Below are 21,959 nucleotides of genomic sequence, written 5' to 3' on the forward strand. Positions count from 1 at the left end.
CAGCTGGGAATGAATATAATTCTCAGCTGTTACAATAAAATAGGTTTTTTGGGGACTAATTGTGTATTGTAATGACTCAGTAAGCCTAGGTCACAACACCTGCAAGGGCCAGGAGCTACCTCTCGTTCTGTCTCTCCAGGCACCTGGAGATGTTTCTTGTGCACGCTTGCCACCTCCAGCCCTGCCCTGCCCTGTGCAAGTTCCGTGGTGGCCCTGTAGCGGGATGGAGCAGGGAGGGGGAAATTGCCCCTTCATCCTTTGCACCCCAAAACCCCATCTTCCCTGACCACTGAGCCCCTGGCCTGCACCCCTCTTGCTGGAGCAAGATGTGCAAACTCAATGTTACCCACGGAGGTCTTCCAGTGCAAGCACGGCCACTTTTGCCACCAATTGCAGCCGCAAAAGCAGGAGGAGGCCAAGCGAACCATCTCATACTTGTACATAAGGGGGGGGGGGGAAATAAGACACCCCCCCAGCCGTTTTTTGGGGAGTCAAAAGAAAATAAGACCCGGTCCTATTTTCAGGGAAACACAGTAGTAAACAATTATCTCTTTGTCACACATAAGGTAATGGGGGAATAAAAAATAATTTTCTGCATTATTGTCCAAAGATTGGATAACCATTTATTCAGGATGATACAAGGATTTCTAGCTTGGCTCTTGGACTAGAAGATCCCCAAGATTGCTTCCAGCTCTATGATTCCATTATTGTAATATTGTTATATTTTTTGGTTAAAGTTCAGTTAAATCTTCTTGTTTGCCAACATGTGGAAATGGCAGACCTTTGTCATCTTTGCCTGCTTGCTTGTCTGGAGTCTGGGACAACTCACCATGGCCAACTCATGACAGGACAACTCGCCACAGGACAAGAGTTACAGTAATATCAAAGAAATGGTGGAATAGAATCATTAAAGAAAGAATGCAAAAGGAGGGACAAAATAAAATGTGACAGCAAACATTAAAATAATTTTTAATTATTTTAAATAAATTGAATTGAACTGTTCTGCAGCAAGTTCTCCCATGGTGAGTTGGCTGCAGCAAGTTGTCTGATGCTCTTGCCTGCATTCTCTCCGCTGGGCTCATCATCCCAGCCACATGCAGGGGGAGGCACCATGGAAAGGTTCTAAAGCCTGGCAGGGCTGTCTGTGACATGCTGTAACCCAATACTGATGGGATCCTTCTTTCACGCACCACTTAGAGCTTTTCACACTGGCCAAGACCTCCTTATGCAAAAAATGGCTGGAGCTGGCTTCTTGAAAAAAATTCTTCAACTCTAGATGTTCTTGGAACTTTTTCTGGCTTTAACTTCTTGATTGCCACTTTAACTTCATCCTCCATTACAAACTTACTAAGATAATTTTTATGTTTTTCTTCTGTACTATACGTTCATTTTGCTAAGCAATTTTTAATTTCTAAAAAAGAAATCATATTTTTTATTTGAATTATTAAAACTTTGCATTATACTTTTTGTTTGGTAAAAATATCCTTTGTTAAATTCTCATGATCCAATAATCAGAAGAATTTTCAGTTACTGTTTTATTCCAAATACCGTAAATTATAGGCTGGAAATTAAATGTACAACTTTAAATCTGACAATTTTGAAGAGCTGAATGTATTTCACTCAACATTGCATAGCAGCCACTGTTGTTGACAAAAGATACTTACCTTGACAAAGTGTAGGAAGCTCTGACCACTTATTAGTGTCAAGACATGTCATCCTAGGAATTGTTCCAGGTATAATTTCATGACCTGCGATGCACTGTAAACGCAGAACAGTTCCAGTTGGAGAGGTATCTGGTAGGACTTCTCCTGTTCTAAGTGAAGAATGGGGAGGTAGAACTGGATTTGGGCAATCACCTGTAGATAAGTAAAAATGAGGAAGTTCCGAAGTAGAGAACAGAAATAAATGTCTATTACACTACTGAAGCCCAACCATTCAGTTTTAAGCCACTGGGGGCTTATGCCAAAGAATTTTCAGCCCAGAAATGTAGGAATAAGGTCAGGATGGCAAAAGCAGAAAATGAGTTAAGCAAGAGGTAGCAAGAGGGCCATAATCCAGGAGGTTTTTCTTGAAATATGTCAAGAACCAGAAGATAAAAGAGATGGCAGGCCCACTGCTTACTTAGGATGCAGAAATTTTAACAGATGACCAAGAAAAAGCAGATAAACTCGACTTCTGTTTTTACCTCTGAAATGGTGGTTTGAGTAGTAGATTGGAAACAAATGCAATATCGTACATACAGGCCAATAAGGATATAGTAAAGGTGTTATAATAGGCATTAAATAGAGCTATTTGCAGGGATCTTAAAGACAATGCCATGACCTAAAGGCCAGCATAGCTTTACAAACTAATAATAATAATAATAATAATGTGAGAGAATCTTGTGTCCTTCTCTGACAGGGTAACCATTCCACTGATCTAAAGGAATATGACCGATATAAGGAACCTGGATTTTCCCAAGTTTTGAAAAAATCTCAATATTTCAGAGAACATCTTCAATGACAAGCTATTAGTGTAATATAGAAGACATTCCCATAAAGCAGGGTTGGCTAACTGCATCAGAGAATCAGCATTGAAGAATGCTGATTGCGGTGTTGCGGCAAGACTGGTTGGAAAATAGCAGGTTCCAACGAGCCTTGCGAAAATCCAAACAGACAAACCGCTGTCGGGGGAGTCTTCAGACCAGAAACGTCTTGTAGGGATGGTGAAGAAGGAGAGGTGCCTCGGACGACCAAGAGGAACAGGTAAGTTCCTCAAAGGGTTGGAGGCAAGCTCTTTGGACCGGCAGCGGGGGTGGCGGCCAGGTAAAAAGGAACTTTTTAAAAAAATCTTAAAAGTGGTTCCGCGTGGAAATAAGCAGCTAATTGGCACTTGGGGATTTTAATAGAGGGAAAAGAACAAAGAGGAAGTTAAAATACTAAAGCCCAAAAAGAAAAACTTCTATCTGGATTTAAGATTGGACTTGGAGAAATTAAAAATAATACAAGAAAAAGAAACCCGAGGGAAAGCATTTTTTAATGAAAATTTTAACTATTTTTGAAGTTTTGACACTGGAAGGAAGAACAAAGAGGAACCTAAAAATTTAAATACAAGAAAGGAAATTTTATAATTAGATTTAAAATTGAATTTGGAGAAATGTAAAACAGTAAAGAGAAAAGAAACTGAAGAGAAAGTATTTTTTATGTGGATTTAAAATATTTTTTTTGACAAATGTGATACTTTGTTGCTTTGGGAATTGTGGATTGAAGAGAGACATCTGCTGGTGGAAAGAAAGTACTACAACGATTGCTTTGAAAATTGAAGCTTTAATGACCTTGACGATCATGAGAGATATTTGTTTCTTTTGGAACTGTTGGGTCTCGACTCTGAAAGGAGGTGAAAAGCAACAAAACTTTAAATTGGAGTGGTCTAGAAAAATATTTGAACTGAATATTATTTGGAATAAAAAAAGAAGAACATGGAGCATGGGGAGTATGAGGAATTAAGAGAGATGATTAAAAATATGCATGAAGCATTTAGGGGTAATAAAAAAGCAGAAGCCTGGTTAGAAGAAAATTAAAAAAAAGGATGAAGAAAATAAAAATGAGAAGCAAGAATGCAAGGTTGAAGAGTAAATTATTGAAGAAAAGTTAAATGATTACACTGGGATTAAAGTGGGGGGAAAAGAAGGGACAGGAGGAAATACTTTCTAAAAAAGAAGCGAGCAAAGGGGAGAAAAGGAAGAGACTAGGTTAAAAAAAGAGCCTTGATGGTACAGTGGTCTAAGCACCCTGTTATTAACACAGCTGCCTGCAATTACTGCTGGTTCGAATCTCTCCAAGGCTCAAGGTTGACTCAGCCTTCCATCCTTTCTAAGGTAGGTGAAATGAGGACCCAGTTTGTGGGGGCAATAAGCTGACTTTGTATAAAATATACAAAAGTATGAAGGCTATTGCTTAACGCATTGTAAGCCGCCCTGAGTCTCCGGAGAAGGGCGGCATATAAATCAAATTAAAAAAAAAAAAAAGCTAGACAATTACATTGAGTTTATCAGTGGAAAAAAAAGAATGGAGAGGGGGAAATATTTTCCAAAAAAGAAGCAATCAAAGGGAAGAGAAAGAAATGGAAACACACTAGATAAAAACTTGGGGTGAATTATGCGAGTAATAGACTTAAAAGTAAGAGAAAGGATTCAAGAAAAAAGATATAATAAATATAAAAAGAAAAAAAGAAAAAGAAGACAAGAGAAAGGGAGAAAGGGAGAAAAACATTAAGAAGTGGAATTCTGGAGGGACCAAGAGAAAATGGCTAAAGGGGGAAGAATAGAGGAAAGAAGGAAGGGAAATGAGGTATATATTTATAGATTTAAGAGAATTGTATTAACATTAGTAATTATGAATGTAATAAATAAAAATGATGAGATATATTGTGTATGAAAATAATTGAAATTAAGAGATAAACTTGAAAAGTAAAAAGTGTGATTTCAATGTAAAAATAGAATAAGATGAGTACATTGTTTATAGCAGGGGTGAAATGCCCCCGGTTCGGACCGGATCACCTGATCCGCTAATGATAGCGGTGGGTGGTTCGGAGAACCGGTAGCAAAAATCCCTGCGTGCCCGCACCACCACCATGCCCAGCTGAGCCTCACTATCATCAGAGGCTTTTTTTTTTTTACTTTTAAAAGCATTTTTTCTACAACTTCTTCTGCCGAAAAAATGCTTTTAAAAGTTAAAAAAAAAAAAAAGGCTCTGATGATCGTGTGGCTCAGCTGGGATCATCAGAGCCTTTTCAAAGCATTTTTTAAAACACTTTAAAAGTCTCTCTGACGATCCCAGCTGAGTTGCCTGATCGTCAGAGAGACTTTTCAAAGCATTTTTTTCTGCAACCTCTTCAGCAGAAGAGGTGGTTAAAAAAACGCTTTGAAAAGGCTCTGACGATCCCAGCTGTTTCCTTTGCATTTGCAGAAAAAATGCCTTGAAAAGTTAAAATTAAAAAAAAAGTTGGCCATGCCCACCCAGTCACATTAACCCCCCCACCAAGCCACGCCCACAGAACCGGTAGTAACAAATTTTACATTTCACCCCTGGTTTATACCTAAAAAATGTGATGTAAAAAATAAAAATGATGTATATTGTTTAGTGAAAACAAATAGATGAAGTATGAAGTGATAATTTGGTCCATTTATGAAGAATTGAAATTGTAATGGGGATTTTATATGAAGTGTTATAAGTGTGACATAAGATAAATAATATTATAATAAGAAATCAGGAATTAAGGATGGAAATGATATTGTTTAAATTAAAGGGTTTCAATATAAAAATTAAATAGCACGAAGTATGTTGTTTATATAAATGGAGAAATAAGATAATTAATTGAAGCAATGTTAAAATTAGGATGTGAAGGGTGGATGATAATATTGTTTATACACTATGCATTAAGAAGAGATTAAGAGAAAATAAAAAAGTAGAGAAAAAAATATTATGGCAGAAATTGAAATATGTAAATTGTATTTGGAAAAACCAAAAAAGAAGATTAGAATAGATTATAAAATATATATAAGTATGTTATAAGTTGTATAAGATGTGACCCGGTCAGTACTCTGTTCATAAAATATGTATGTAAAAGGAAATTTTTTTAATAAAACTTGTTTTAAAAAAGAGAAAGAGAGAGAGAATCAGCATTAATGGATATCTGACAAGATGGAGAGCAGTAACTAGGAAAGTTTCACAGAGATTGGTTTTAGACCTAGTATAATTTAACGTTTTCACTAATGACCTAAGTAGTTATCAAATGTGTAAGTGACACAAAACTGGAAGTTCTAATCAACACATAGGATGAAAGCATTTGATTGCAATCTAGCCTCAAAGACAGGAAAGGAAAAATACATCCTTTAACAGGAAAAAAAAGTGAAGTATTACATTTAGAGAGAAAAAGATGTAAGACAAACATACAAGATGGTGGAGTCATGGCTTGAAATGTTACATCTGAGGATTTAGTTATGGCCACTGACAAGAAGCTGACAAGAAGTCAGGAGAATGAAACAGTTATTATAAGGATTAATACAAATCTGAACTGCTTTACACATCTGAACTACATCCTCACCAACCCAAGATTGACTCAGCCTTCCATCCTTACAAGGTCGATAAAATGAAGACCCAGATTGTTAGGGGCAATATGTTAACTCTGTAAACTGTTTAGGGAGGGCTGTAAAGCACTATGAAGTAGTATGTAAGTCTAAGTGCTATAGCTTTTAGAAGCAGCATACATTAAAACACATGAAATCATTGTTCCGCTCTACTTGGCTCCACAAAACCACACTTGGAGTACTGTCTGATTTTGAATCCTACATTATCAGAAGGAGACTGACAGGTTAGAACTGCTTCAGAGAGCAGTAACAAAGATGATTATGAGATGAGACTATCTTCCATGGCCACAGAAATTAGTATCAGAAATAACAAGTTGCAGCTACCTGGATTTCATTTAAATATGCAAAAAAGCCTCTAGATGATAAGACCTGCATAGCAGTTTAGCTGTGGAGGTTGTGGATTCTCCATTTCTGGAGGTTCTTAAGTCAAATCCCTCATGGATTCTATAAATAGTTTTCCTATATTTTGCAGTAAGTCAGACTAGATGATCTTTATAGCTTCTTCCAAACCTACAATTTTCTCATTTTCCTCTTCACTACATAAAGGAATATGCTTTACCTTTTTTAGATGAGCTATCTATCCTATCTTAGTTTATTTTTTTAAGGCAGATTGAAACCCATTCGTTCGTTTATAGGTGGGAGAAACCTCAAATGCAATTTACCAGATTTCCTGCATGGGTTGCCTCCTGTGACATGTGGGACAGACGGAGAGGAAGCTAACCATCAGACTGCAAGAATTCATGTGAGCAGTTAGACAAGGAGACACAAACTCATTGATAGCTTCACATTACAATGAACAAGGACATGTTTTCAACTTCATAGCTACAATTGTTGGCTGAGAGAAACAAAATCAGTCAGAGAAATGATTGAAGTCTGCGAAACTGGCCCAGTCAGTTTAACCACTGGCTAATGGTACTCAGGAGCTGAGGGTATAGCAGTAAAATAGCCAGCCATCAACACCATAATTAATAACTAAAAGCTACATACAATCACAAATCATATAAATACAACACGTAAACAGTCCAGTGCACATATTCTGGAGAAAGAAAAGCTCCCCAACAATGGACTCTAGTATGAGCCTGAAAGCTTGGAAGAATAAGCTTGATCCCCTGACTGATTCAGATTGGATCCTGCAACATTCTCATGGGACATGTATAACCTTCATTCATGAAAATTATTTGTTTAACATAATTATTGGGCTTTGCTTCTGCAGTTATAACAAACTGTGTGAACATAGCTGTACCAGCAGGGTGGATAAAAATCAATGTTTTTTTTTAAATTTTAATCTGATTTTTTTATTATTTTTATCAAATGCTTTTGGAGTAAAAATCTATTTAAAGATAGTTTTCTATTTAAGATACATTAATAATTTAGTTTATTCAGCATGAAGTGGAGCTTAAGTTATGTAGCATGAGGCTGTACATTCTGCAATATTGGGACTGTCTGTGAGTCAACAGCAGGTCAGAGGAGAAGCTGCTGTGGGACAGAGATGACAGTTGCTCTTTCAAAATTATGATTTAAATCAAGTTGATTTAAATCAAGCCTTTTTACTAGATTTAAATCAAATTCACCCTGCTTACCAGTGACTTAAATAATCCTTAAATAAACACATTCCTCTGAACCTTGGCTTCAGAGTCCAGCATTTATGTTCTGAAACAGAAGTGCACTTCTTGGCTTTCAGTCCCCGCCTGAATTGCTGTTTGGATTCTGTAACTCAAGAAACCAATTCGTAGAGAAAAGGTCAAGTGAACAGGTCAAGAATGGAGAAACCAATTTCTTCCCCTTAGAGTTACATTTCTGTTTGAGAAAGGACAACAAATATCATAGACAAAACAACTATGATGATGTTATGTGAAGGAACACCTGTCCTTGTAGATGGTTGGATGGTTTAGGGGTGGGGAATTTGTAGTGGGTGGGAGTGTGTTTGGGGATTGTTATGTGTGTTGAATCTGGTCTTTGGGTGTTAAGTGAATTTCGTTGTATGGGTATACTGTGTATACACATACAATGACAATAAAGTTATTATTATTGAATAAAGCCTTGGCTCTCATCAGAAGCAGTAACTATGATGTGTTTAAAGAGATTCAGTTCAGGTACTCAACTACCTCTGACTTCCCAAAGACAGAGCTGGCTAAACACTCAGCTGTTTCTGGATCCCACAGTCAACCAAAGGGTCCCCAGGGTAGAGAATGAAGGTTAGAGAATCCACAGCCACCGAAAAGCCACTAGGCCTGATCCGTAGTGGCGCAGTGGTTAGAATGCAGTACTGCAGGCTACTTCTGCAAACTGACTGCTGCCAGCAGTTCGGGTCTCATCGGCTCAAGGTTGATTCAGCCTTCCAAGGTGGGTAAAATTGTTGAGGGGCAATATGCTGACTCTTAAAACAACCCTTCGAGAGGGCTGTAAAGCCGTATATAAGCCTAAGTGCTATTGCTCCGATAGGGCAAACATCGGGCAAATGGGCGTGGCCTTCGCAGCCCCCGCCTTTCCCTGACCGCAGAAGGTCCCTGCTGGCGCCTTTCTTTCTTCTCCCTCGACTCAAAAAGCTGAGCTGCCTTTGCGGTAAAGGAGCTGGAGCAGCAGCTCTGCCTAGCGAGGGGGAGGGGGGGGGGCTTCTCGTTCTCGGTCGCAAAGCAACAAGAGATCGCGGCACTCCAGAGCAGGGACAAAGCGACTCCCGCGCCTTGTCGAGAAGCTCCCCTCCCTAAAGCAAATAACAAAGGCGCCCTCCCCACCCCCGCCCCTTTCAGAGCCCGAACTTTAGCAGGCGCGTAGAGAGGCGCTTCTTGACTCACACAAAGCCGTGGACGAGAACAGGAGCAGGAGCAAGGCCGCCGAAAGAACCTCATCGGAACAAGAAGCGAAAAGACCCATCGTTGACAGCAGACGGGAATCGAAGAAACGCTCGGGGAGCTTAGAGGCAGGAAAGGGCGGCCGCGGCCAAATGCTACCGGTTGACGACAACCGCAACAGCACCTCTTTTCTGGTAAATGGGCGTTAGCAGCTTATCTCTTTATTACCCGACGTTCAGACGTCATGACAAAGAGGAAGGAAGTTTCTAAGGCGACGGCGCCCTGCTCCGCCGACCAAGCGTAAAGCTGCTGAACGCCCTCGCCCGCGGAAGCACGTGGTTCCGAACGGGAACTGACTCTCCCTGGGAGTCGACGGGAGGGCGGGGATTTGACGTCGCGCTATAAAAGGAGTTCTGGTTTAACTCGGAAAGGAAAGGGGAAAAAGGCGAAATAAAAACAACCCCGCGGAGGTTGTAAAAGGATGAATTCAGGTTACAAAGCTGGTATTATTGAATCTTCCCCTAGCTGTGTTAGGTTCCAGTTCTCACAAATGGGGATAGCATGACTACCGCCCACCTCTTTAAATTAACTCTATAAAGGTTCTGCAGCTGAAGACCAACAACGCTGGAGAGTATCCAACTGGGAAAATATTGGTTGATGGTGCATGCTTGCCGTTGTAGTGGTATTCTCATTAAACGCTTTTCAAAAAAATCACGTTTTATAGAATGGAATGGAATCGGAATAGAGCTGGAAGGCATCTTGGAGGCCTTCTAGTCCAGCCCTCTGCTCAAGCAGGAGGACCTGTCCTATACCATTTCAGATAAGTGACTGTCTGGTCTCTTCTTAAAACCCCCCAGTGATGGAGCTCCCATGATTTCTGAAAGCAAGCTGTTCCACTAGTTAATTGTCCTCACTTTTAGGAAGTTTCTCTTTAATTCCAAGTTATTGACCAGCTTGGTATAGTGTTTCGGACACCAAGCCAGAAACCAGGACAACATGGGTTCCAATCCTGCCTTACACTCAAAGACAGCTGAATGTCTTGGGCTCACTCTCTCTCTCTCTTCCCCCTATCCCTCCCTCTCCGTCCTAAGAAGGAGGCAATAGCAAACCACTTCTGAAATATTGCCAAGAAGATTGCAGGAACTAGTCCAAGCAGTCTTGACTCCTAGCAACTATCTGAAGAAGACCCTCCAAATATTGACAAGATTTCAGAAGTGGTTTGCTATTGCCAATCATTTATGCTAGAGCACCAACAGAAGCGGAAGTAGAAAATACAAATTATTTTTGGTACTTAACGATAAAGCAATTGCATCCTGTATGCTTAAGTTACTTCTAAATAATTTCGTTTGCTTCCAGGCAACTTAGCTTTTTAACCAATACAAAGGAAACCAGTTTTGAATAAGCACATATAGGATTACGTAAAAAAGTAAACATAGTAGAAAACAAAGTGCACTGTAAAACTTTTTACCTGTGCTTTTTATCATGTATCTTATTTTCTTCAGTTGACAAAAGATTCTGAAAACATTTACATTAATACCAGTAATTAGAAATATTTGAAGAAAATTGTTTCTTAAGATCCTCGTTACATGGTGAGTCAGACTAAAGAGTCCATTCTGTTTTTCAAAATGAGGAAACAGCTATGTTTATTTACCTTATATTTTATGTGGTAGCAAATTCTATTCTTTAATTTTATTCTGGGAGATGGAAAATACTGAAATAAGCATTTAAAAAAAATAGCAGTTTTGCTCTTAAAATTGATAGAATGTTTCTATTTTTTATTGAGAGCAATAAAGTTAAACTAGTATTTTTCAAAAAGGAACTGCTATGGCACTTAGAAAAGTTGCTGCATGGTAGTTAATCTTGATTTTTCACAAAAATGAATGGCTGAGGCTGAAAATAAAGGCAAAGCTCTATAGTAGAGCCCTAGATTAATACAGTAATAGCCCTAAATTAATAGGGCTATCAGTGCATGTAACATAGATGTCTGTGCGAGTAAGATTATCACTCCTGCTGTCAACCAAAACCAAGCATTTAATAGCGAGTGTCATACCATGTGCATTAATCAAACAGGTGGCAAGAAAGCAGGGGCAGTCAGGCACAACACAGGTTATGTAGACAGTAAACATAGGGTCAATCAAAATGGACTCAAATGTCTATACACCAATGCATAGAGTATGAGGAATAAACAGAGTGAATTAGAAATTCAAGTAAATGACGGCAGATATGATATTGTTGCCATTACCGAAACTTGGTGGGATGAAACCCACAAATGGAACATAAAGCTAGAGGGATATAAATTATTTAAAAGAAATAGACCAAATAAAAGAGGAGGTGGAGTTGCACTATATATAAGAAATAACTACATCTCTACAGAAATAGAGCACAACGATGAAAATTATCTTGAATGCATTTGGGTCAATATTAAAGAGGGGGGGAATGACATTGCCATAGGTCTATACTATAGACCACCCAACCAAACAGAGGAAGTAGATAAACTTTTTGCTAGTCAGCTAACTAAGTTATGTAGAAAGCACATCACATAGTAATGGGGGATTTTAACCACCCTGACATCAACTGGGAAACAAACTCTGCACCAAGTGGAAGATCCAACATGTTCCTAACAAACCTAGCAGACAACTTTGTTTCCCAAAAAGTAGAGAAGGGAACAAGGGGATCAGCCATATTGGACTTAATTCTCACTAACAGAGACAAAATGATAGGTGTTGAAGCTACAGGAACCTTGAGGACAAATGATCATGCAATATTGGAATTCAACATGCAAACACAAGTAGTAGAACAAAGTCAAACTTTAAGAGAGCTAATTTCAATAACGTTAGAGCTTGAGAAGGATTCCATGGATGAGAATCCTCAAGGGGAAAACAACTCAAGAAGCGGGAAATTTTGAAAAGTGAGATTATAAAAGCCCAGTCTAGCACAATACCAATGAAGAAGAAAAATAACAGATCTCAAAAGAAACCAGCATGGCTGCATAAAGAACTCTGTAACAAATTGAAAGACAAAAAGGACAAGTATAAAAAGTGGAAAGAGGGGCAAATAACTAAGGCAGAATATCAGCAAATAGCCTGAGCCTGTAATGATGAAGTGAGGAAACCTAAGGCTCACAATGAACAAAGGCTTGCGACTAAAGTAAAAAATAACAAAAAAAGCTTCTTCCAACATATTAAAAACAAGAAAAAAGTCAAGGAAACAATTGGCCCATTGCTGGGAGAAAGTGGCAAGAAGGTGACAACAGGGAGAAAGCAGAACTACTTAACTCATTTTTTGCATCTGTCTACACAAAAGGAAAAAAACAGTCCAACCTATCAAAAACAGCATCACAAAAAACAGATTAGGAACACAAGTTAAAATAGAGAAGAAAATGGTAAGTGAACACTTGTCTACCCTAGACGAGTTTAAATCACCAGGACCAGATGGATTACACCCCAAGGTTCTGAAGGAACTGGCAGATGAGATCTCAGAACCACTGAACTATATCTTTCAAAGATCCTGGAGCACAGGGGAACTGCCAGAGGATTGGAAAAGAACTGATGTAGTTCCCATCTTCAAAAAAGGAAAAAAAATAGATCCAGGAAACTACAGACCTATCAGCCTGACCAATACCAGGGAAGATTCTGGAAAAGATAATCAACGAATCATCGAACACCTAGAAGCAAACCAAGTAATAACCAAAAGCCAACGTGAGTTTGTCAAAAACAGATCATGCCAGACTAATCTTATTGCATTCTTTGACAAAGTGACAAAATTAGTGGACCAGAGGAATGCTGTCGATATAATTTACTTGGACTTTAGTAAAGCATTTGATAAAGTAGACCATAACCTACTACTAGATAAAGTAGAAAAATGTGGGTTAGACAGCATCACCACCAGATGGATTCGTAACTGGCTGACCAACCGCACTCAACATGTAGTCCTCAATGGAACTGCATCTACATGGAGGGAAGTATGCAGTGGAATACCCCAGGGCTCTGTTTTAGGCCCAGTGCTCTTCAACATCTTCATCAATGACTTGGACAAGGGGATAGATGGGGAACTCATCGAATTTGCAGATGACACCAAGCTGGCAGGAATAGCCAACACTGCAGAAGATAGGCTCAAGATACAGAAGGATCTTGATAGACTTGAACATTGGGCGCTATCTAACAAAACGAAATTCAACAGTGAAAAAAGCAAGGTTCTACATTTAGGGAAGAAAAACAAAATGCACATGTGGTACTTTGCTTAATAGTAGTAACTGTGAGAGGGATCTTGGAGTCCTAGTGGACAACCATTTAGATATGAGCCAGCAGTGTGCAGCAGCTGCCAAAAAAGCTAACACAGTTCTGGGCTGCATAAATGGGGATAGAATCAAGATCACGTGAAGTGTTAATACCACTTTATAATGCCTTGGTAAGGCCACACTTGGAATACTGCATTCAGTTTTGGTCGCCACGATGTAAAAAAGATGTTGAGACTCTAGAAAGAGTGCATAGAAGAGCAACAAAGATGATTAGGGGATTGAAGTGGCTGAAGTGCTGTGGTAACTTCAGTCATTAAACAATGATTGTAAGTCAAGGACTACCTGCACATCTGGGCACAAGCAATTGTATAAATTCTATTGAATTATCTATATAAATAAAAATGTAAATGTCCGTTTGTACATAACCGCACATCTCCGAAAGTTCTTCACCGATTGCTTTCAAATTTTGACACAACGTTGCATTCGACTACGGGCGTGTTTATATATACCTATATTATATACATGTCACACCTGTGACAGGTAAAAACATGAAAGACATTGACAAACATTGAAAAACATTGAAAAACATCGCCACCTGCTGGACATAAAACCAACACACCAACATTTTACCACATGAATTTTGAAAATTAAATCACAAATTTTTCACTAGATACAATTCCAAAATATATCAACAAAAAAATATCAGCAGTCCAGATACAGAAGACTCAGATAGCGCATACATTTACATGTTTAAAAATGCTATAAAAATTGTTCCTCTGTTCTCTGAGGAAACATACTACACCACAGCTGCAGTTGTATTTTTACTGAATGAAATGTCTAAAAATGGGCATTTGCACATATATACCTGAATACTTATAGAAAGCACAGATGAAGGGAATTTTGGGGAAAAGCAGACTGGTTATGAAATGTCACTCCATCAATAATTTCCAGGATAGATAAATCACTTAGTAACAAATGCTGGCAATTCCATGAAAGAAAATGAACATTTTACCACATGAATTTTGAAAATTAAATCACAAATTTTTCACTAGGTATAATTCCAAAATATATCCACAAAAAAATATCAGCAGTCCAGATACAGAAGACTCAGGTAGTCCTCAACTTGCAACAATTCACTTACTGACCATTCGAAGTTACAACAGTACTGAAAAAAGTGACTTATTACCATTTTTCATGCTTATGACCATTGCAACATCCCCATGGTTATGTGATTTACATTCAGCTGCTTGACAACTGACTTATATTTATGACGGTTGCACTGTTCCTGGGTCATGTGATCACTTTTTGCAACCTTCTGACAAGCAAAGTCAATGGAGAAACCAGATTCACTTAATAAAAGAGTTACTAATTTAACAACTGCTGTGATTTACTTAATAAATGTGGCAACAACAAAAAAGTGGTAAAATGGGGCAAAACTCACTTAAGAAATTTCTCACTTAGCAACGTAGATTTTTGTTTCAGTTGTGGTTGTAAATTAAGGACTACCTGTATTAAAGATTGATTGGATTTGATTGGAAAGATTTAAAGAGCTCAAAACCAGATTAAAAAAATATAGTGCTACAAACATAGCAATAGAAACTTATAGAAATTCATAATTCTATAAAATATAAATAGTAAATTAAAGTAATGGGCTCTAGCTTAAGATAGGTAGGAGAGTAGAAACAAATATATTGTTAACATAACATGCTCTGGTGCGGAGAGCTGCGAAGGCCTGGCCTGAAAAGGTAAGGGCAATGGCGGGGGATGCAGAAGAGGCCGGGCCAGAAACAGAGATTAGCAGAGAGAGAGGGAGAGAGATATAGAGAGAAATAGAGAGACGGCGGGGAGAGAGAGACACATTCAGAGATACAGAGAGAGAGGGTAGGAGAGAGAGAGACAGAGATACAGAGGGGGAGAGAGACATACAGAGGGGGGGGAGAGAGATACAGGGGAGAGAGACAGATACAGAGAGGGGGAGAGAGAGATACAGACGGGGGGGAGGGAGAGAGACATGGAGAGATACAAAGAGGAGGAGACAGAGGAAGGATTTTGTGGTTCCCATTGTTTTTTAGCAACTGGTTCTCTGCCCTAATCACCAGCTGCATAGGCGTGGCTCGGGGGCTGTCATATGACTGATGAAAGTGAGTGATGTCGAGTTGGCCACGCCCACCAAATGTTCGTGGAGAGTTTGAAACTTCAGCCTCGCTCTTTTAGCCCAGCAGAAGCACCAGACTGGGCCACAGCAATGCATGGCCGGGTACAGCTAGTTTAAAATAAATAAAAAATTATTTTAATTTTTGCCATTCACATTTCATTCTGTCCTTCCTTTTGCATTCTTTCTTTAATTATTCTATTCCACATTTCTTTGATATTAGTGTAACTCTTGTCCCACAGTGAGTTGTCCTGTGGCGAGTTGGCCATGGTGAGTTGTCCTTCAGTGAGTTCACCATGGGGAGTTGGCTGTGGCAAATTGTCATAGATCCAATATTATTGTTAGAAACACCTCTGAAATGGGTGGGAGATATATAAGAAACTCGGCAGGATCGAAAACTATGCTTCTGATTCCCCATACATAGCCCTTTGGAAACTACTGAAAGAGACATGCAACTTTCCATGGACACTCAAGGATTTAAAATTTGGATTTGGATTTATTTTCCCAGTTGATGACCTGATATCCTTTGAAAACATTTCCTTATATTATACCAAGGAAGCTTTTAGTGCTAGATAGTATCCAATAAAGGTAGAGTTAATACTAGGCTGATGAAAAAATATTTCTATGCTAATACATATGGCAAGCCAAGTGTTAAAAATTACCCAGCGTCTAGACTGGAGGATAAAACATATGAAGAACGGTTGCAGGAAGAGAAGGACTAGGGGAGACAGGATAGCAGTGTTCCAATATCTCAGGGGTTGTCACAAAGAAAACGGAGTCAAACTATTCTTCAAAGCACCTGAGGGTAGAACCAGAAGCAATGGTTGGAAACTAATCAAGGAGAGAAGCAATTTAGAACTAAGGAGAAATTTCCTGACAGAACAATTAATAAGTGGAACAACTTGCCTGCAGAAGTTGTGAATGCCCCAACACTGGAAATTTTTAAGAAGATGTTGGATAACCCTTTGTCTGAAGTGGTGTAGGATTTCCTGCCTGGGCAGGGGGTTGGACTGGAAGACCTTCAAGGTCCCTTCCAACTCTGTTATTCTAAGTAGTGGCCAAAATTGTGGAAACCTTTTGGGAAAAGTGTATTTTCTAAAACTAGCTAATAGCACCACTTTTTGGGGGGGGAGTAGTACCATAAAATTATATATCAATGGAAAGATAATCAAGAATGTAATTCAATAACTTTTATGAAGGGTTTGCTATTAGAATACCGTGTTTCCCCGAAAATAAGACCCTGTCTTATATTTTTTTTGAACCCTGAAATAAGCGCTTGGCCTTATTGCCATGCACTCAAAAGCCCGATTGGGTTTATTATCAAGGGATGTCTTATTTTGGGGAAAACAGGGTAGCAGTTACAGTATAAAGAAGAAAAGTGAAACACATAGAAAAAATGAGATATACAAAAATTATCATATCATTTAATAGTTGAGTAACCTTTAGTATGAATTACAACATCTTCCCATTGAGTGAACCAAGTCTTTTAGTTCTGCAGCTGTTATAATGTGAAACCAAGACTGAATGATTGCTTCTATTAAGCAATCATTTATTTATTGCTTAATTGCTGGGTTTTATTGCTGTTTCTTTAGTTGGCTCCATAGATTTTCAATTGGGTTAAGGTTTGGGCTATTCCCAGGCCATTCCAGCAGTGGAATATGGTTATTCTGAAACTCCCCCCCAAAAAAGTGGTGTTATTAGCCATCAAACCTCAAAAATATACTTTTTCCAAATTGTTTCCACAATTTTGGCCACTACTATGAAACAAGATAAATACAGCTTGGAAGTTATATAATTTATTTTGGAGAGGATTGCGTTCCCCTAGTAAGAATAGAACTTAATCAAGTTTATTGTGGATTTACTCTTGTTACTGGATTCCTGTCACTGGGTAGAAGAGCCTGTTAACAATTTTGGCTTATACAACAACTCCAGCCTTTTCTGATAGAAATAGTTTTGGGTTAATCGCTTAAAAATGAAATTAGGGGTTCCTTGAGGGTAGTTCAAAAGCTGCAAATGGCTCACAATTCTACATTTCTGTAGGATCTGCACTAATTCATTTAGCCATCCAGTCATTTTAATAAACCACTGTTGATTTCTCTGGTCCTAAACAACTTTGAACTAAGATTTTAATAACTTCTAATAGCTCTTACATCCTGATAAGTGTACTGTAGATTATTGATATTGTAACGCAGAAGTGGGCATCCTCAATTATGGTCCCCCGTTTCCCCCAAAATAAGATATCCCCTGATAATAAGCCCAATCGGGCTTTTGAGCGCACAGCAATAAGGCCAAGCACTTATTTCAGGGTTCAAAAAAATATAAGACAGGGTCTTATTTTCGGGGAAACATGGTACTAAACCATATGAAATCAACTCCCATACCTGTTCATCAGTAGACACACACAGAACCCAATTGTGGAATGTTTCTGCTATATATTAAAAGCTTATCTGTTTGCCCAGACATTTTGGTTTTCTCTCTTATCTATCATTAGCTGTTCTGTAGTTTCTTAACAGTATACCTTATTGTATTTATTTAATGCTTTAATCTATTTTTAGATGTTTAAAAAGTAAGGCAGCTATGATTTGAACAAATTTCAAAGCCTCCCTCTTCTACGATAGAAAGATGACAAAATTGTTAAGTATCTATTAGTTTTTCATTGAGTTCAATTTAAATTTTTATACCTATGTGCTGGGCAAGAACTGAGAAAGGCTGACTAAAACTTGGGAATTCCAAGCTCAAAGATCAAAGCTGATGAATATATAAATCCTGTGGCATCCAGCATAATCTGGAGAAGGCTATATCAACATTTTGTAATGGGAAGACAGATTAGTTAACTCAAGGAAGGAAATGTGCACTCAGTCTTTCCATTGAGTCATCTATGTTTGAATAAAGGAATGCATGATGATGTTTCAAATAAATTTAGCTTATGAACAATCATTGACACATGGACTTTCAGGAAAGCTGATACCAAATATGTGATTTCCTCTAGTGTGATATAAAACAAGCACCAATCCTGTTCAATAGGTCACATATTTAAAAAAAACAATTAGTTCTTTCTAAATAGGGTGGACGCTCTATTGTTGTAACAAAAAAAAAAAAAGCTTACTTCCACACCCTTCTGTATTCTTAGCCTTATAAGATTACTTCCTGATTAATGCAACAAGCATTTGCTGCTAGAAAATGAGGTGATGATCATGACAAATCAATAGATAAGCTGAATGTTGCATTGGGATGGCAAACAAAAAATTTGTGGAGGATAATGATATAAATAAATAAATAATTTCAAGAATGATAAATGCAGTCCCCACTGGATAGCATTGGAATAATACATTATCCAAGTATCATTTAATATATGCCTCCAGCATATAAAATAAAAAATTGTGACACAGGTTAATGGACACATACCTTAGTATATAGCAGGGATGCCCAGCTTGAGTCCAAAGACTACAATTAGGTCACATAAGTAGCCCTTAACAGGCTCCATCCCATGAATAAAGACGTAACCTTTCTGAAAATGTTGAAACCACCAAAACAAACAAGCCTTCGGAAAAAAATGGAAATGTTGGGGAAAATAGAATTATATGCAGTATCCATTTCTACACTGTCCTTTACTGATCTAAATTGACACTGCTGTTTTAAGAACATACAATGCACTAGTATAATTTGCTTTGCTCATATAATAATGTTCATATTATGTTTACTACCGGTAATTGATTTTATATTAAAGTATAAAATTTGATTTTATATTAAATTATAAAAGTTTCCAGAACTTTTAACTAGTGTTCTAGAGGTTCTGAAAAGTTAGCAACAAAGTTCACACGCAAATCAGGCTCCCTTTTTGGTGAAATTGGCAATGCCTGCTGGAAGCACAGGTTGTCTTCTGCATACTGGAATAATAAGATACTGGGTATACTGAGAAAGGTCTTCCTGTTTTCTATTATAGAAAACATTGGGAGTCAATAAAAGATACTGATGCATGGCATTTTGTCTTATTGCATTCAATTTCTTACAAAAAGTTCATGTTTCGTCTCTATTTTTTCCATTTTTCCAGAAGAAATGTTTCTAAAAATAAACGTTTTTTTCCCTCCAAGAACCTTTACTTTTACTTTTCCATTGGTAAAAAGAGAAAAGCGAAGGATCGGAATAGAATAAAGATGCAGAGTGAGAATTACAGACAAGCAGACATTAATATATGCCAGATGCCAAGCATCCAGATTTTGATCATGTGACCATGGGAATTCTGCAACAGTCATAAGTGTGAAAAACAGTCATAAGTATTTTCAGTGCTGTGGTAACTTCAGTCATTAAATAATGATTGTAAGTCAAGGACTACCTGCACATCTGGGCACAAGCAATTGTATAAATTCTATTGAATTATTTAAAATAAATAAAAAAATATTTTAATTTTTGCCATTCACATTTCATTCTGTCCTTCCTTTTGCATTCTTTCTTTAATTATTCTATTCCATATTTCTTTGATATTAGTGTAACTCTTGTCCCACAGTGAGTTGTCCTGTGGCAAGTTGGCCATGGTGAGTTGTCCTTCAGTGAGTTCACCATGGGGAGTTGGCTGTGGCAAATTGTCATAGACCCAATGTTATTGTTAGAAATACCTCTGAAATGGGTGGGAGATATATAAGAAATTCTGCAGGATCGAAAACTATGCCTCTGATTCCCCATACATAGTGTTATGGCTCTGTTACCTGACCCTGTGTAATCGGCAGGAGAGGACTCCGAGAGTGAAGGAGAGGAGTTGGCAAGGCCTCCCTCTCCAGGACCCTCCTCTCTGGCAATGCCTTCAGTGTCCGCCAAAGGGCAAGAGATAGGGCCGGGGCCAAGCACGTCCACGCAGCCACAGGTGGACAGTGATGAGGGTAATGAGACTTGGCTGGATCGTCGGCAGCGTCGCAGAGATAAGCGCGCACAACAGAAGAAAAGGCGTGCCAGAGATTAGGCTGAGTCACTGGACCACACCCCACAGGATATAAAAGAGGGGTGAGGTGGCCATTCAGACTCTGTGACGGACAAAACTAACTACTATCGAGTCACATTGCATCTTTGGAAACAACATTATCGGCCTTGGATTTATTTTACGAACTGGACAATTCTTGACTGTGGGTATTTTGTTTATTGAGTAAAAGTTCTTGGCAAGAAGCTACTGGGTTGCTGCCAGTGCTGTGGAGTCGGAGTCGGAGTCGAGGAGTCGGAGGAAATTTTGGGTACCTGGAGTCGGAGTCGGAGGTACAAAAACCGAGGAGTCGGAGTCGGAACATTTATCTCCTGACTCCATAGCCCTGACAGTGCTGTGGAGTCGGAGTTGAGGAGTCGGAGGAAATTTTGGGTACCTGGAGTCGGAGTCGGAGTCGGAAGTACAAAAAACTGAGGAGTCGGAGTCAGAGTCAGAGTCGGAACATTTATCTCCCGACTCCACAGCCCTGGTTGCTGCCAAGCGTCTTATCGGAAGAATTGGTTGTCTGCCAGTTTATTTAACCCCCGGCTGTCTGTTTGTGTGTGTGTGTGAGACGGGGACAGAACACATAGCTCTTTGGAGACTACTGAAAGAGAAATGCAACTTTCCATGGACACTCAACGATTTAAAATTTGGATTTGGATTTATTTTCCCAGTTGATGACCTGATATCCTTTGAAAACATTTCCTTATATTATACCAAGGAAGCTTTTAGTGCTAGATAGTATCCAATAAAGGTAGAGTTAATACTAGGCTGATGAAAAAATATTTCTTACGCTAATACATATGGCAAGCCAAGTGTTAAAAATTACGCTGTGTCTAGAATAGCACTATATATTTATTAAAGTATTTAAAATATTTTAATTTTCTTACACTTAAGTTAAGTACATATGTTTGTTACATATAGTTGTATTCAACAAAATATATAATGTTTATTGTTAAATCCAGGAGTGTCATTTTGCATATGGAAGGGATAAAGAATTTTTCTTACTTAGTATAAAATGCTTTAATGGGGAAAAAGGAACAAAACTCCAAAGTATGTTTCTTTGCGGAAGCTGCCCATGTTATCTGTGGAACAGCATCACTACCATACTCAATGTATTTCTTTTTTTTTTTCTTTTGTAAACTTGGGAAAGTATCTCAGCATAAAATATTAAATATTATACAAAACATCAAATTTAATAATTCATATTTTACCTGTTTTCCTAAAAATAATAAAAATTACTGATTAAAAAGTAAAACATAATTCAACTTAGTAAAAAAAAACCTTGAGGTTATATTTTACCTTTACATTCAGGAACAGACCCTCTCCAGATCCCAGTTTTATTATCTTCAGTTATACAATGCAGAAGATTATCCCCAGAAAGTGAAAAGCCAAGATCACAGATATAGGTTACATTTGAGTTAAGGGGGAAAGTTCCATTCTTTCCTCCAGTATAAGCTCCATTCCTTATATCTGAAGGAGGAGGACAAGTGGGCCCTGAAACACAGACAAAATTTTGTGATTGGTAAAAAATCTGCCAAAACAAATGGACAATTATTTTTTCTAGGAGAGGAAACTGGATTGTGTCTGTCTGTCTGTCTGTCTGTCCGTCTGTCCACCCACCCACCCATCCATATCCAAGATCCAAGAAAGAAAGAAAGAAAGAAAGAAAGAAAGAAAGAAAGGAAGGAAGGAAGGAA

General features: G+C 38.3%; 1 protein-coding gene across 4 annotated transcripts in view; it reads right to left on the reverse strand.

Annotated features, from left to right (window-relative positions):
- The window catches only part of LOC132711248 (complement receptor type 1), a 69,316-nt gene that overhangs the window by 27,448 nt on the left and 19,909 nt on the right, over positions 1-21,959 (reverse strand). For all 4 annotated transcript variants that reach the window (XM_060689733.2, XM_060689731.2, XM_060689732.2 and 1 more), the window contains exons 6-7: positions 21,562-21,756; positions 1,665-1,856 (exon numbers count right to left, since the gene is read on the reverse strand). In XM_060689733.2, the coding sequence (XP_060545716.2) occupies positions 1,665-1,856; positions 21,562-21,756 (387 nt within the window). The remainder of the gene's footprint in view (positions 1-1,664; positions 1,857-21,561; positions 21,757-21,959) is intronic.

The sequence above is a fragment of the Pantherophis guttatus genome, chromosome 3 (genome assembly GCF_059756535.1).
Source record: "Pantherophis guttatus breed Tessera chromosome 3, ASM5975653v1, whole genome shotgun sequence".
Taxonomy (NCBI): domain Eukaryota; kingdom Metazoa; phylum Chordata; class Lepidosauria; order Squamata; family Colubridae; genus Pantherophis; species Pantherophis guttatus.